The sequence below is a fragment of the Loxodonta africana genome, chromosome 12 (assembly GCF_030014295.1).
Source record: "Loxodonta africana isolate mLoxAfr1 chromosome 12, mLoxAfr1.hap2, whole genome shotgun sequence".
In the NCBI taxonomy this organism is placed as follows: domain Eukaryota; kingdom Metazoa; phylum Chordata; class Mammalia; order Proboscidea; family Elephantidae; genus Loxodonta; species Loxodonta africana.
Window position 1 is genome coordinate 29,561,628 of NC_087353.1, and position 17,866 is coordinate 29,579,493.

Below are 17,866 nucleotides of genomic sequence, written 5' to 3' on the forward strand. Positions count from 1 at the left end.
TTGAAGGATTCTATGAGAAAAATATTAAACAATGCAGGAAGCATCAAAAGAAGACGGAAGAAATACATACAGTCACTATACCAAAAAGAATTGGCTGACATTCAACCACTTCAGGAGGTAGCATATGATCAGGAACCGATGGTACTGAAGAAAGAGGTCCAAGCTGCACTGAAGAAATTGGCAAAAAACAAGGCTCCAGGAATTGAGGGAATACCAATTGAGATGTTTCAACAAACAGGTGAAGCACTGGAAGTGCTCACTCATCTATCCCAAGAAATCTGGAAGACAGCTACTTGGCCGACCAACTGGAAGAGATCCTTATTTATACTTATTCCAAAGAAAGGTGATCAAACTGAATGCAGTAATTATTGAGCAATATCATTAATATCACACACAAGTAAAATTTTGCTGAAGAGCATTCAAAAGTGGTTGCAGCAGTATATTGACAGGGAACTATCCAAAATTCAAGCAGGATTCAGAAGAGGATATGGAACAAGCGGTATCACTGCTGATGTCAGATGGGTCCTGGCTGAAAGCAGAGAAAACCAGAAAGATGTTTACCTGCGTTTTACTGACTATGCAAAGGCATTTGACTGTGTGGATCATAACAAATTATGGATAATATTTTGAACAATGAGAATTCCAGAACGCTTAATTGTATTCATGATGAACCCGTACGTAGATCAAGAAGCAGTCATTTGAACAGAAATGCATGATTTAAAGTCAGGAAAAGTGTGTGTGAGGGCTGTAATCTTTCTTCATACTTATTCAATCCGTATGCTGAGCAAATAATCTGAGAAGCTGGACTATATGAAGAAAACAGGGCATCAGGAATGAAGGAAGCCTCATTAACAACCTATGTTATACAGATGACACAACCTTGCTTGCTCAAAGTGAAGAGGACTTGAAGCACTTACTGATGAAGATCAAAGACTATAGCCTTCAATATGAATTACGCCTCAATACAGAGAAAACAAAAATTCTCACAACTGGACCAAAAAGCAACATCATTTTACTTGGATCCACAATCAACACTCACGGAAGTAGTTGAGAAATCAAATGACATACTGCATTGCACAAATCTGCTACAAAAGACCTCTTTAAAGTGTTAAAAAACAAAGATGCCACCTTGAAGACTAAAGTGCACCTCACCCATGCCATGGTATTTTCAATTGCTTCATATGCATGCAAAACCTCAACAATGAGTACGGAAGACCAAAGAAGAACTGATGCCTTTGAATTATGGTGTTGGCAAAGAATAATTGGATATACCATGCACTGTCAGAAGAATGGACAAATCTGTCTTGAAAGAAATACAGCCAGAATGCTCCTTAGAAGCAAGGATGGGGAGACTTCGTCTCACATACTTTGAACATGCTATCAGGAAGGATCAGTCTCTGGAGAAGGACAACATGCTCGGTAAAGCAGAGGGTCCGTGAAAAAGAGGAAGACCCTCAATGAGATGGATTGATGCAGTGGCCGCAACAATAGACTCAAGCATAACAACGATTGTGAGGATGGCGCAGGACCGGGCAGTGCTTTGTTCTGTTGTACATGGGGTTGCTATGAGTCGGAGCCAATTCAGTAGCACTTAACAACAGCAACACGGACACTCAACCATAAATTCTTTTAGGACGATATCTAACGAGTACACTGTTGATGTAAAGCTAAAACGTAAAATACACACATATAACAAAATACACACACATAACAAAACAGCAACAATACATACCTTAAGTGGATCTGCTAGCTCTGACAGCTGATTAATTTTCAATTTAATTGCATCGTACTTGTTTTCTGCTTCTATTTTCACACTTTTAAGGGTCTCCATCTTTTCCTTTTGTTGCTCCATATTTTTCTCAACCTGTTTCATTTTGCTTTTATTGTCTTGAGCTTCACCTTCCTGATAACATTTACGGAACAATCAGAGTTAAATAAAACTTATCAAATAGAAAAATAACATCAACAATTCTGAGAGAGAAGAAACTATTGGTTACAGGCAACTTAGATCAAAGAAAAAATCTAAGCCTAAATTAGAAACCAAGGCAATAAATGGGACAGAAAAGGAAATTCAAAAAGTATTTTATAAATATACTATTTTTGATGAATGAGTCAGCCCAGCAACTTCTTGAATATTAAAAAAAAATTTAAGATTATTTTAAAAATCTCAATATAACGCTGAAGTGTGAAGTAGCAAAATACAAACACAAAGAACGCTAGAGTTTTTCATACCCTTAATGGAAAATTGGGAAGTACAACAAAACAGATTCATAAATAAGAAGTGATGACATTTAGGAGAAAACTTCAAAAATATTATGCTTGAGGTTATATTCAAAAGAAATAACTTTTATTTTACCCACACTTTCTTTCAAAATATATCTATGTATATATATATAATATATCTAGTGTATGTCAATATATATATTGTGGGGGACAATATTTAGGTACTCAGTAAACAAAAATAATTAAGATAGTCTATACCTTTCAGAAGTTCAGTTTACTAATAAAAAGAATAAAATCAGAAATGAAAATGGAAAAGTAGACCACTAATAAAAAAATGAACACAAATTCTCATTAAACACCATCAGAGCAGGGACTTTTATCAGTTTTGTTCACTGCTATATTCCCAGCACTTAATACGGTGCCCGGCACAGAGTAGACACTCAATAAATATTGAATTTAACAAGTCTCTATAATCTACCTAATTCACTGTTTACTGTAACTCTGAGACACTAAGCTAAATATCAACTGATGTCTGAAACAAACAAAATAAACAGAGAGCAACAAGTGTGTAGTGAATTAAAATGAACATCATTCACTTGAGGAAAAAAAGAAAATACAAAGATACCAACTATAATTAACTGAAAGATGGTACTGACATCTCTGCCCATTAATACTGATTAACTCTGAAAGTGCCGAAGGTGAAAAACACTATGCTACACAACGTGGTTTGATGGGCCACTGTTCAGAGTACAATTAACATGTTTTGTAAAAGACACAATTATTATGCATTCAAGCTATATTTAACAAACATTAAGGAATGTGAAGGCTATATGCCAGGTAGTTTCTAACTGTTTTATGAATGGAGATAGCAATCCTAAAGATTAGCCTCAATTAAAAGGATTTAATAAAAAGCTAAGAGAAAATGCCCTTAATCTAAATGACCGTTTTATCCTTTAACATTATACTGAAATTAGAGAAAAGCATTTTACCAAGGTTGCAATATCTACAGACTGGTGTTCTTCTATATTCTCAAGTTCCCGAATTTCTGAAAGACCTTTTCTTATTTTCACCTGAAAGAAAAAGAATTTGTAACATAAAAATAAACAAAAGATAAAAGCAAAATTCTAAAAGCTATATGATACAGAAAACTTGTCATCAATGAAAGGGGCATATTAGCATTATTAAATGAACCAAAGGAGGTTATGCATAAATTCTGTCATAGATCACATCCTCATGCAAAAAAATCATGTAAGTAATTCATTTTAGTATTTACAATGATGACAATGTTGGGTAGAGACAATACTATTTCTGAACCACCTCAAAGTCTTAAGTTATGAAGAGATTACTCAATCCAGCAATTCTCCAGGTATGATCCAAGTACCCTCCATCTGCCCCTCACTGGGGTTTCTAAGGCCTTTTCAGGGGTCTGTGAATTCAAAACTATCTTAATAAAAACACTAAGATATTATTCATCATTTTTACTCACATTTTCTCACAAATACATAGAAGTTTTATAACTACATTATATATAATAATGGTATAGGCTGAATGCAGAAACTGACATGAGAATTCGATTGAATTTAATTAAGCCAGACATTAAAGAAACATAGGAAAATATCAAAAATGTCAATATAATTTTTTTTGTTTTGAAAAAGTCATTTTTTATTAAAAAATGTTATTTATATTAATGGAATGAGTTTAACATTGTCATTTTATATGAACTAGTAAATGTTTTAGTAAATATTTTTAAATTTTGCTTTAATATTTAATAATATAAATATTGACACATATAACCCACATAATAAGAGTTCTTTTAAGAGTGTAAAAGGCCTTGAGACCAAAAAGTTTGAGAACTACTGCTGTAATTAAATAAACGTCAAAACTCCAAAAACTCTGAAGTGATGAGTTGAGAAAAATAAAATGTTTATTATTATTTTACCTTTAAATCTTTATAATGCTGTTGGCAGCTTTTTAGAAGTTCTTCATTGCGTTTAATATCCTTTCCAAGGGCAGACAAATGTTGCTGCAGATTTAGTATCTGGGCCTTCTTATTTTCAACATCATTCTCCAAGTGGCTTGGTGAAAAGGAAAAGATAAAAAATACATTATATCTACTTCTAAATATTATAAATGCTTAAGACCTTAAAAGAAAACAAAAAAAAAAAAGCTTATTGGTAATAGTTTATATACAAAACCCTATTCAGTGAAACCAGTTCTATAATCCTGTCAAGTTGCTGATAATATAAAGAATGTATTATAAAGACTTCCAAAACAACCTTCTAAACTGAAGTTTTAGTCATTTTATTAACAAGTGTTTATGACATGATCTGTGTGTCAAGCATTGTGCACAGAGGTAGACCAGAGGGAGAACTAGAACTGAGACATGATTCCCAAAAAGGAAAAGGAACAAAAAAAAAAATCAGGAAATAAACCATAAAAGTTAAATGTGAAAAAGAGATTTTATTCTATGCTATATGTCCATAATATTACAGAAACAAAGTTTTTATCAGCTGGACACACCAAGGGAAAAGATGGAAAGAAATATACAAGGGCGTAGGGGATAAAAACAGAATGGTAAAAATGTGACTCAGCTCAACATTTATTATTGGCAGAACGCTAAGAACATGTGGGGAGTGATGGAGAGAAAAACAATGAAAAAAGATGAGGATAAAGTAAGCAGATGCCAAAGCCATAATGGGCCTTCCATGTCAGCAAAGTCAATAGTGGCCTTTTCCTGCCTGATTCAAGTACCTGTCTTCAAGCTGTGTGCTTGGTGAAGAGAACAAACTTTGCTGTTAAGAAAAACTTGTATCCAGTGGAGTACATGCCATATTTCGCTAAGATGCACATTTCCCCCCATTCTAATGTCTCTGAAATCATTCTCCAGACTACAGTTCAATTAGTAGTACTTTTTCTCTTACTATAGCTAAAACAGAGCCCTGGTGACTCAGTTGTTAAGAAGCTTGGAGGCTAACCAAAAGGTACGTAGTTCGAATTCACCAGCCGCTCCTTGGAAACCCTATGGGGCAGTTCTACCCTGTCCTATAGGATTGCTATGTGGTGGAACTGATTCTCAACAGCACCAGGTTTATAGCCAAAATAGAGCATCTTAAATCTGATGGAATGTGATAACTATACTACTTTGCTAGATTTTTACATATTAAAAAAAAGCTCAATGTTGGCTGAATGAATGAGAAATAAATGATAAAGTAGGGAAATAAAAACAGTGGTATTTCTGGGGAAAAAAAAAAAAAAATGGGTCCAGATACAAAAATTTAAAACAGCCTCTTGGGGTTTAGTAAGAAGAGTTTATTTTATCATACAGAAATATATACCTTTATTAACAATCAACTAGTAATTCTGCTAAGACAAAAAAAAAAAAACTACCAAGTAAACTTTGAAATTTAAATACGAGACCAAAAATAAAAGCCAGCAAAATGAGCAAAGATAATACTCTACCTTCAAACTTCTTTATAACATATAAGGGAGAAAACAGCACCCATTCTCTGTGCTGACGCTACCAGAGGCCAAAGCCTTATTTACACCCTGTTGTCAGGGGGCCCCAAAATGAAAGGCAAACAGATTGAAATTAGAAGTGGAGGAGTAGCGAGCTGCATTCAATTTGCCATCTTTCTGGAATGATGCAACTCGGAGTACCCGTCAGACAGGATAAGGGGCTTGGGCCAAAATGTAAACAGCACATCTGTTCCCTCGCTGAAAGAAATCAGCAGAACTCAACAGTGGGCACGGTGACGTAGCTGACTTACATTCTGAGCTAAGTTCCTTATCTTTTTGTGGGCAGGTAAAATACAACATGGAGATCAACCAGTCCAGGGAACACATTTTGAGTAGCACTGTTCTAAAATACTCTCAGCCTAAAATATTGTTGTCAAAGTGATGACGGAAAATAAATGTCAACATAGAATTATACATCCAGCTAAATGATCTTTCAAGACCCAACACTGGGGTAGATTATTCAGTTCATCACTGAAATAACTACTAAAGGAGTAGTACAGAAGAAACCGAACCCTGAAGGAAGTACTGGAAGTAACACAGTGAAGCTAAAGCTTGATACCAACCTTATTTCAGAATCCACATCTCTGCTTAGGAACTTAGGTCTTGTATTTTCAGATGAATAATAACGTCCAGCAAAAACCTGATCACCATCAGCAGTAAATGCTTCTCTACAATTCTTAGGTGGCTTTTGGGACTGCATTATTGTACGAGCTACCGAGTTATTCTAAAGGAATGCGGGAAAAATACATTTTAAAAACCATGCCAAATACATTTTAAAAATAATGCCAAAGCATTCTTGAAGCACACAATTTCAAAATGTTACCTATTCTTATTAAAGATAATTCAAGTAGTTTTATTTAAACAGTCAAATGAAATAACTCCATGAAGTTAAATAAAAGAACTTCAAAAACAATGTTCAAGATTCAAAGAATCAATACTTTTTTAAAATATTCTTTAGAACAACTTATTCAACAATGCTTTAATTTTAATCTTTCCTGATAAACCGATCAATTTTATTTTTAAATTCTAGTATTGCTATCTATTCTTTTTTCTAAAAGTATTTTGAGTACCTTTCCTACCATGTAAAAAATACTTATTTCAGACCAGTTCATACAGATCTTTTTTAAAATGACTTTTACATCATAGAAAAGATATGCATGAATAGGAAATTCCAGTAAAAGATTAGTACACAGAATTATGTAGGGAGAGCTTGAAAATATTTAAGGCCCAGATGAAGTAAAAAGGGGATTAGGCTTAATCAAGGACTAGTCACGCTCTCTGGGTACAGACCCTTCCAAGAAAACTTCATTATTTTGTTTGAAGCATTGTTCTAAACATCAGAGCCAAAACCACAAATAATTATAACATCAACTTGCAACACATCATACTTTGGATCGCTGATACCATTACTTCTCCCTTTGCACTGCTGAAAAAAATAGATTCTATTAGGGTTATTTTGAATATAGATTTGTTTTCAAGCTCCCTGTCCCTTCTCAGCACATTTTTGCCAACTGATCAAATATGGTGATCTAATCAAATAAGTACATAAAAATACACCCATGAATGCAATATAAATATAGATTTATTTTACAGAGCTCAAAATTAAAAGAAAAAGGATCCATAAAATATGAAGTACTCCTTTTTAAGAGCAGAATAATAAAATATGTACCTGCAAAATCAAATAAAAAATGGATTTGGCAGCCAATCAAGAATGAACAAAATATTTTTATAGCACCACACACAAATAATATCCATTTGTGAAATTATTTCATGAAGTACAGAAATTATCTCAGGAAGTTCTGTGGGTCAGAAAAAGCACAAACCAACCAGCTCTATAAAAATCATTCTATAGATTTTCCTAAGAGGTAAAAATCAATGATGAGACTTATCAACAATTCTCTGATAAAAGAAAGGGAATAAAAATTTATATAACCATCTTTAGTTTTGGAAAATTAAAATAACACATTGCAAGTATCTGGTCTTACTTTGATTAGCAGCACTGTCTCTATGCCCCTCATGTCAATCAGGCTGTTGGCAACAACTGCATTATCTATTTCTAATGCAGTCAGAACTGTTGGAAACTCCGGATGATAAGCAGCTCTAGGGGACAAAAATACATAAGGGTTAACTTACCAAACAATTTTACACACACGTATGCATATTTTTTAATGGGTGAGTTTATAGATAATAAGACCATGGGAAATATCTGATAACAATTGAAAACATATATGTAATAGGTTTATTTTATGTATTTACTTCGCAAACATTTACAGAATACTTACTAGGTGTCAGGTTCTGTTCTAAGCATATTCCAAACGTTAACTCATTTAACCTTCAAAACAACCATATGAACTACATCCTGTTATTCTCTCTTTTTTTTTTTTTTCAGATAGGAAGCTCCAGAGAGTTTAGTAATTTCCCCAAAGTCATAAAGCTAAGCTACAATTTAAACTAGGCAGCTAAGCTCTAGAACCCATACTCATGAACAGTGTATCTGTGGCATGTTATAATTAATAGTAACAATTTCCTTAAACCTTATACTGCTATCATACATAAGAGTCAATTAATTAAAACACAGTTTAAATGGGCAATTTCCCCAATGATGAGATAAGAAAAACTGAAATAAAGATGGTTATCATCACAGAGCAAAGATGAGAGAAATTACGTTCTTAGGAATTGTAATTTAGGGCTCCTTAGAGAACATACAACCTTTCAACTAAAACTTGTACACAACTGAGCCATTAAAAGTGCTGAAGAAGGTACACACCAAGAATAAAATGTACAGAAGCAAAGAATGTCTAGGAGGAATGGTGGGGGCATTCTTAGTGCTCAGTCCTAGAATTCCAAAACAACTAAAATATCTTGGTATATATGTATGTTTTCTACTTATTCATTCATTTAACATGTATTTACTGGGCATCCACTATGTACCAAGTACCATTCTAGAGGATAACATACAGCAGTAAACAAAACAGACTACGTCCCTCTTTTCGCAAATCTTACATTTTATTGAAGGGAGACAGATAATGAAAAAGAAAGAAGGAAAAAGTGGCATATTGTCCTTTTTACACAAAAAGTCAGGAAAAGCTCATTAAGGTGACACTGAGCAGGCACCTGAGGAAATGGGAGAGTCACGTAGGCATTTCAGGCTGAGGGAACAGCAATTGCAAAGGCCCTGAAAAGGGTTGTTAGAGAAGCAAGGAGGTCAGTGAGCTGTGGCGAACCTTCTCTCTTGCCTGGCTCTTTAACTTCATTAAGGCTGATCTAAACATTTTCTCCCAAGCCTCACTTTCTTCCTTATCTACTCCAAAACTCACGGCCAATCTGTGAATTATTCTCTCAGCAATACCCTCAATTTCCTCCCCTCCTCTTCTCCTTCCCACCCTAAAAATTCCTAATGCTGTATTAATCCAATACATCCAACCTTCTCCAATCACATCTATATTAGTGAAAAATCCTACTACTACCCTAGGTTTTTCAAAACTTAAGTGGCCTTTGGGCCAGCTTCCTCTCTCATTCTCCTCAACAGCTAGTCTAAACTCTTACACAGGATTATTTTCAAACTTCCCACCCAACTCCTAGAACAAGAACTCATCTACTTCCAAGAAAACTGATTTCATGCCGTACAAAACTTAGCTCAACGGCAAATGCCTTCCTTCCATCATAAAAAACAACAAAAAAAATTTTTTTTTTCCATCATAAATACACACAAATACCTCCCATCCACACACCGTACAGCAAACACACACAACCCATCCTAAAGGCTCCCATCTTCCTCCTTCACAAAGCCAACCTGTCAGCTTGTGCTGTCTGCTGTATCCTTCTGTCTCCCATAAGATGTTGCTTTTTCCTGTATTGTTGACTCCACTTCCTTTTCCTTAACAGAAAAACAAGCTCAAGCATCCTCTATCGTCAAAATTTCTATTCATTCTGCTTCCCTTTCCAACCAGTCTAAACTCTCTATTTCTTTTCACTCAAGTCTCTAGAAACAAAGTGATCTTCATCTGTAGCTTCCCACTCATCTCACCATCCACTGTCAATTCAGCTCTTCCTCACTCATTCCACAGAAACTGTTCTTGACGTAGATTGCCAATTGTGGTGATTAAATTCCTTGACATCCCTGCAATATTTAACGATACGTGAATCCTCTTCTAAAAAACTCTCACCTCCTTCCATATCTATAACAACACTCCTAGTTCACCGTCTGAATTTTCCTTCTCAGATCTGGTATCCACTTTTGATCGCCCAATGAATTCGAAAGTTCCAATCTCGGTTCTTTCTGTTCTCATTCATTCTTAGTGTTTTTTCCTGGTGGATTTCATTCACTCGTGATACTCAGATACTAACTACTGATGACTCCTGAAACACTCATGGTGAAGGGAAGAAGAGGGTATCTTCTTCTTAAGCTCTGTTAAACATCCAGATTCATAAAATACCCTAAGTTTCACTTACTATATTTCTAAGTGATTAAAAATACATCGGACAGGAAACTCAATATGCTAGCAGGGCAGGATTAGGCATTCTTCTTTTGTGAGTCCTTGTAGCAGTTTATACAACAGTCCATATGGCTAGCCAGGAGCTGTTTTCATGGGTTCCCGAGTGAGAGTACAGGTATGAGGAGGGTATTCCTCACAAAAGTCAATCTCTCATAACTTCACAGAAATAGCTCCAAGGTCCCCGCAAAAGAAATGACCAATTAAAAGAGTCACTGCACTGGCATCCCACCCGGTATTTAGGCTTCTCTCGGTCCAGATGCAACTAAACTGGCAGGAGTTGTTTTACCATAAGCAATGTTGTCTGGTAACATAGCTGAAATTTCACTTTTATCAGGTTTTTAGAAACCTGTGAGCAGAGCCAGAAATTGAACATACGGTCTCCTGCAGACAGAGAAATCAATTTTCCTACAACTTTCAAATAATTATCTCTAGGCTTAAAGCTCAAAATCAACGATTCCAAAATAGGACTTGACCTACTTTTGACAAATCCACTTTTACCTTATGCTTCCCCTAAATCAACTGACAACACCTCCTTTGTTAGTCCAGCCAGCCAGGAACTTAGGGGTCATTCTTAATTCTTCCTTCTCTCACTTACGTTCAATGAAAAAGTTTTATTGATTTTGTTCTAAATATCTCCTTTATCTGTTCCTTTCTATCACTAATGCAAATGCTACTTTTTGGCAGAATAACTTACAATGTCATGCTTCCATGCATTTTACATACAGAATTCCATGTGCCTAGAAGGCAATTAATCCTTTCTCTTGACAAACTCCTCAGTTAAAACCCTGATTATTTATCATCTCTTCTCTGAATTTCCTGATGTACCTACTAAGATAATTACTCCCTTATCTGAACTACACCTGCATATTATAATTCAGTTTTACCAATGCTGTCAAATAATAAACAAGACTCACTCAGTGTTTGCATACAAATTTACTCAAATACAAGGAACACAGCATTAGATCTATTAACAAACAAAAGCAAAAAAATAGGATTTATAAAAAAAGTAGAGATGGGAGAGGAAAAAAATGTAAAAATACAATTTGGAAATAGGGAGCCTTATATATTAATATGTATATATACATATATATGTACGTATGTGTATCTCTCCTCAACTATCAACTATCTTTTATCTGACATTTTGCACTGATAACCATAGTAAAAAATCTATCAGACTATTTTGCACATTAATGAGGTAAGTCTGGCAGTAACACTTTCCGTGACCAGTGGGACACAGAGCGTCCACCTATACTTTCCACCTTTGGGGTCCAGAGTGATGTATGCGTCCCATATTACATTTTATGACATGATGTGGTCAGCTTCGATTTTTGCACATCTATTTTCACATAATGACCTGGCCTTTGGAACTTACCCATGTCAATAAGTGAGGAGTAGGTGTATACACAAACACACACACACACACACACGCACGCATATTTGTTTGTTTTAAAGTAAAATGATTAGCCAGCAGTTAGCAAGTAAAGAGGCCAGAGTCTGGACAGTGTGCCTTTGAGAAGGTTTGTTAGGGTCATCAAAGAAAATAATTTTAGCTCTTTATGGGTTCTGTGATACCTTGAGAGTTTAATTGTAGACAGGCTATCTCTGGGTAATGAATGCCAATGCCCTTCCTTAGGACTTTCATCTTAATTTAGCTAAGTCTGCACCATTTCCCTCATCAGTGTAATTTCTGAGTCATTCTATATCTGTTTAACTGTATCGACTCCTACAACAGGCTTTAAGTACCTCAAAAAAGGCAGGGATTATATCTTATTTATCTATGTATCTCCAATGCCTTGAACCAGTGCCTAGACAAAAATTAAAGAAGTGACTTGATGAAATCTTATAAATCAGTACTACGGATATGATTAACAATAAACGTTTTCTAGTTCTAGCTGACCCTCCATATGATTAAGCAATATCAGAAACAGTGTTTAATTACTGATGCCTTACCTGTGTCTTACATCATACATCTCATTCCGAAACTCAGAAACTATTATTTGTGGCCTTGAGGTCCCTGGTGCATAAAATCGCTTCATCAGTGCCTGAAGTACTCTTTCATCAGCATGATTATGGCAACAATAAGCTTGTAGAAGTCCTTTTAAGCAGGATTCAATAGCTAGAGCGAGCTCAGGGTCTCGGAGGTGAATGCACGCTCCTAAATGAATGAAAATTATACTAGGTTTCATAAATATTTATACTGAAATATTAATATAATTATGCTTCATAAATAACTTCAAAATATTTCGTAAGAAGTAGCTGAAATGATATTACAGGTCTTATTTTAACTGAGTGGGAAATCCCAACGTGCTCATTGGATACACTGGGGAAAAAAAAACATCAAATCCTGTGGAAAAATTTCTCTCGCTTCTAATGTAAATCGACAGAGAGCTAGTAAGACCTAGCCTCTCCATGCTATTTTGAAAATCGACTCAGATTTACAGATTCTTTATTTTCTGTAAAATTAATTCATATTAGGATTTTAGATTTAGAGAGAAAAAAAACCCTCAACCATTTTAAGTGAATTTTGATATATAGTATATTTCATTTAAATGAAGAGATATTACCAGAATTCTTAAATACAGTACTTCATTAACAAAGTATATCTCTATTTATAGCATCATTTTCACCTAACAATGTACAGAATTAGAGATATTCCCCAGGAGACTACTGTTTGACTAAAAACTTTTTCTAATCTCATGTATACATACATGAATAATTACATAATCACAGATTTTACAGTTGGAAGGGGCCTTAGGCATCAGGTTGTATAACCCAAGTAGAAGCTGAGAAAGAAAACCCAGGTGACTGTTCTTTCGAGTATATTTTGATGTCACTGGCTTTTCTGATTTATCACTTATATTCAAATGAGTTCATTCATTTATTTGTTCATTTGTTCATAAATACATGAGAAAAATCAGAACCAGACTATTCAACTCTATAATTATTTTCCTTTTTTTTTAAAAACTTCTCTTTCTTTTGGTTACTTTATGCTTTAAAAATACAAACAGAAAACTATAAAGTTTAAATTGGTTTTATCATTATTAAAATATATACTATTAAAGTCTACATATAACTAGATAGTTTGTAACAAAGTTTTAAAACTAAATTCAACAGACTCCTTTCTGAAATAAAAATTTAATTTCTAATTATTATATCCTGACTAAATAATGATAAATACCTAAAGGGCCTACAGGTTTACAGGTAAAAAGTCCTTGTCTATAAGCATCATCTATTGCTTTAAGAAGAGCTGGAACATTAGGGCCGAATCTTTTCAGTTGATCAGTTTTACTATCTTTCAATTCTTTCAGTTGTCTCTGGTTATCGGTCAGCATACGCTTCACATCTAATTCTTCTCTCCTAAAAAATACAGTGGAAAAACAAAACGCTTATGAGATAATTATACAAAAAATACTCTGCCCTTGCCTATAACACCTTGATACCAATGAATGACCCAGCTACCCTAAGAACTAAAAGCAGAAGTCTTATTCGAAAATAATTCTGTTACAAGAAAAAAACAGAAGTTCTCAAAGCTTGGCATGGAAAAGTGATGTAACAGTGATAAACTAGGAATTCTACTGCTCAAATCCACAAGTTTAAGAAAAGACTTGGAAAAGTGACTTTTTAAAAGAAAAAACTATGTTTTCTCTCCTCATATAAAAAGCAAAACTGTATGATGTTCAAGTAATTAAAAAATATCATTCTAAGGATGTCACACTTACTTAATTCTGTTATGTTCTTCTTTGTCCTTTTCTATGGCTTGCTGAAATTGCTCAATTTCTTGATTAACTGAATTTTCTTGATCCTGTAAGACCTTTACTTTCCCTTTAAGCCAGGATATTTTTTTTTGTCTTTCCAATCGTTCAGGTTCCAAAGACTGATCAGTACTATCGGCAAATAATCCAAAATAGAAAATGTTATACGAAAAACCTAATATTTAAAATAACATATATAAACCGACACAACAAAATTATTTTAGCAACAATACAGAAAATATAATACTGCATTTCACCTAGATTATTACACAATGAGGTAATCACGAACATTGTAAAGTAACTATCCCACCTTTTTTTCAGTTCTTCTATTCTTTTACAAAGCTGCTCATCATCCTTCTTTAACGCTTTATATTCGTTTAGGGAACAGTTATATAAAACCTAACAAAAATTAGACACATGTTAGTAAAATAAGAAAATAGACCACTCAGATACATTTTTGCCAAATCTTCAAAATCAGAGGCTGAATAGACACAGAAATATATTTTTAAAATAAAATACATAAATGGCCATTTGAAACCATTACATATTTTTAAGTCTGAAAGCAAAACAGATTTCAACCCAATTACAAAACCTCCGCTTATAAAAACAGATGAACAGTATTTATATTTGACAATAAGTTTATAATAGTCTAGTTAAAAACTTTCTCTCACCTCAGCTTCATTATAGGCCCTTTTCTTAGCAGTAACATCTGCTTTCAATGCCATACATTCCGGTGCACGTGCATTTGTCTCTTGACTAATCTTTTCTAGTTTATCTTGAATATCCTTATACTTTTTTTCTGCTTCATTAAGTCTGACCTTTAAGAAAAGAGTAACATTGTTGGGGCATATTCTATTCTTCCTCGAAAGAGAAAAACCAAAAAAAAAAAAAAAAAAAACAAAATAGCTCATATTCCACTAATAAATTTAATTTTTCTTTGACAAAGTAAACCCAAGACATTAGATAAGCAAATATAATTATATAAAACACCAAAATACAATTTAATTTTAACCTTACATGTATTCAACAAGTGTGCTATCCTCTGGGGATAAAAGATACAATAACAAATGTTCTCACGTAACACAATTAAAAGTAGATAACCACAATTTGGCAGAGAAATAGACACGCAAGCTGGTAATACAGAAAAAGAACTGCTTAAATAGGGTTATCCATTTCTAATAGTGGAAGTGCAAAGAAAGAACCCCATAAGTCTGCCAGAAAAAGTTAGGAATGCCTTCTGAGAAGTGTTTGACCTAAGACTTGAAAGATTAATTGAAATACACCAGGAGACAAGTTGAGGAAGAGTGTCAGAGGCAGGCTGAAGAGCATGTACAAAGGCATTAATACCTATTAAAAGTATGTACTGCTAGAATTTAAACTGAGAAGGCCCTGGTGGGAAATGAGATGAAGGGGTAGTAGAGGACCTTGAATCTCATAACAAACAGATTACAAATTACATCTCTAAAAAATATGAGTCCACTTAGCTAGGTCATGATTCCCAGTATCATGTGGCTGTCCTCCGCTTTGTGATGTAATGTAACTCCTAACCTCTGTATATTAATGAGGAAGGATTAGTGTGGGGTGTATCTTGAGTCAGCCTTACTCAAGTCACACCTTTTGTCTTGCAAAATATAAATGGAGAGAGAAGTGAGCAGAGAGGAGAGGGGCCTCACTGCCACCAAGAAACAAGAGCCTGGAGGGAACCATGTTCTTTGGATCTGAGGTCCCTGCCCTGAGAACCTCCTAGACCCAGGGCTTCCATAATGATCTCCAAGGAACACTGGGCCCAGAGGTGCTGAAAGGAAATAAGGGCCTTCTCCCCAGAGGTGACAGAGAAAGCCTTCTCCTAAAGCTGGCACCCTGAATTCAGACTTTCAGCCTCCTAAACTATTAGAATAAATTTCTGTTTGTTGAAGCCATCCACTTGTGATATTTCTGTTACAGCAGCACTAGATAACTAAGACAGCATCTATTCCACTTTTAGACTGGGAGGAAAGTAATATAAGGCCTCCCCTATGACAAGCTGAGAAATGAGGCTGAGAAGAAAAAAATGTTTGGCAAACATTTCAGAATTTTCTCTTATAAGTGACAATTTGAAGTGACGGAGGCAGGAATGGTTGCACTTCCATTTACTACCTCAGAGAGAATAAGAAACTCAGTCCAGAAAACAAAGATAGTAGCAGTTTTTACACAGGCTCTTAGATGTCAGGTTGAAACTAACATTAACAAACTGTCTTCTATATGTGCTCTACCTAATCCTATTAAATCCTCTGACAGGCAATCATGGTTCTGGGCCCTAAACCTCAGGTCCCTTAAAGTTCCATTAATAATCTCTGGGCATAGATGTCAGTTGTGATTCTTAGCTTTAATGATATTTTAACTATTATCCTAGCACCCCTTTTTCCTTAAGTCATTTTGTGTTTCAGTTCCTTAAAGAGCTCAAAACTAAAAGCTTCATCTTCTAGCAAGTCTGGTCAGTAACAAAGTATCACTGCCCACATATGCATGAATTTTATAGGAGTTCTACATCCCTGGCCTCAGACAGGCTGATCACATTCAAATACAGTATTGTTTCGGAAAGACAGTTCCCACGTAGTCTTCAGGCCAAAGTTTAGATTTGCTTCACTGAAGCAACAAATTCAAATACAGATAAACACATACGTTCAAACTGCCACCTTTACAGGTCAAAAATAATCTAAAACAGCAATTTTGTATGATTCAACCTAATAAACTGCAATTACTTGCTGTTCTTCCATTTTCCTGTCAAGTCTGGCAGCACGCTCTTCTCCGATTTTGATATTATCTCTGATAGCATTCAATTGCTTTTCGATTTCATTGACCTAAAAAGAAATTACACAGTAAATCATTTATAAGACTAACTATAACCAAATATATTCTATTTTTACAAATATATGTGAACAAATAATTAAGTGAAAATTACCACTGCCCAAGCCATTTCATGTTTTAAGTATTCCAAGTTAGTTTTCATTGTACTTAAACCAGCAATACTTTGAAAACGTTCTTCTTTCTCCAAACACTGGCGCTTTAGTTCAGTAAGTCGCTTAAAAAAGAAAAAAGGATATAATTGTCATTAACATTAAAATGACAAGATTTTGGCATATAAATGCCTTTTGACTACAATGTCTAAACAAGCACTACAGAAAGATTTGTTATGAAATGACTTCTTTAAAGCACAAATAAAAATAAGTTTGTTCCTTAGTATACTTCTTCCTAATTTCTGCACTAAAAACTGGCCAAGTATTCTTCAGATGAAGAAGAGCAAATGAATAAAGGATTTAAGATCACACAAATATAGACAAATCCCAAAACAGTTTCCCATTTTCTTTCTTGATTTCATATCTGATAGACAAACTGGTCTGTTCTTCCTGACAAAGTATACTCAGTATTCATTCCAAAGGTAATGGAGGGATCTGAAGGCGTTTCTTTCCAAAATTCAAAAACTTAAAATTTTTTCCTGTCTAAGTCCTCTCTTAATGACCTTGTAAATAAAATGACCAAACACATATTAAATATCTAAGATATTGGAACCGCTTCTAAACTGGCTCCTCTACGTCCTAGTCTTCACATTTGGCAGGCAGTCTCCCCACTCCATTCATGTGTACTATGTTCAACTACGGTCAAGTAGAGGGTCAGCAAAAAGAGGAAGACCCTCAATGAGATGGACTGACACAGTGGCTGCAACAATGGGTTCAAACAGCAATGATTATGAAGACAGCACAGGACCGGAGAGTGTTTCTTTCTGTTGTACACAGAGTTGCTGTGAGTCAGAACCAACTCGACGGCACCTAACAACAACATATTTAGCTAGTACCTTAACACTGTAGATCACACTATGCTTCCCTATCCAATTCACTTTCC

General features: G+C 34.7%; 1 protein-coding gene across 3 annotated transcripts in view; it reads right to left on the minus strand.

The window, feature by feature from the left end:
• SMC6 (structural maintenance of chromosomes 6) overlaps window positions 1–17,866 on the minus strand; it is an 85,922-nt gene that overhangs the window by 28,596 nt on the left and 39,460 nt on the right. For all 3 annotated transcript variants that reach the window (XM_064295055.1, XM_064295054.1, XM_064295056.1), the window contains 12 exons: window positions 16,929–17,048; window positions 16,729–16,827; window positions 14,659–14,805; window positions 14,298–14,386; window positions 13,955–14,119; window positions 13,414–13,592; window positions 12,186–12,390; window positions 7,725–7,839; window positions 6,303–6,463; window positions 4,163–4,298; window positions 3,213–3,293; window positions 1,733–1,903 (listed from right to left, as the gene is read on the minus strand). In XM_064295055.1, the coding sequence (XP_064151125.1) occupies window positions 1,733–1,903; window positions 3,213–3,293; window positions 4,163–4,298; window positions 6,303–6,463; window positions 7,725–7,839; window positions 12,186–12,390; window positions 13,414–13,592; window positions 13,955–14,119; window positions 14,298–14,386; window positions 14,659–14,805; window positions 16,729–16,827; window positions 16,929–17,048 (1,668 nt within the window). The remainder of the gene's footprint in view (window positions 1–1,732; window positions 1,904–3,212; window positions 3,294–4,162; window positions 4,299–6,302; window positions 6,464–7,724; window positions 7,840–12,185; window positions 12,391–13,413; window positions 13,593–13,954; window positions 14,120–14,297; window positions 14,387–14,658; window positions 14,806–16,728; window positions 16,828–16,928; window positions 17,049–17,866) is intronic.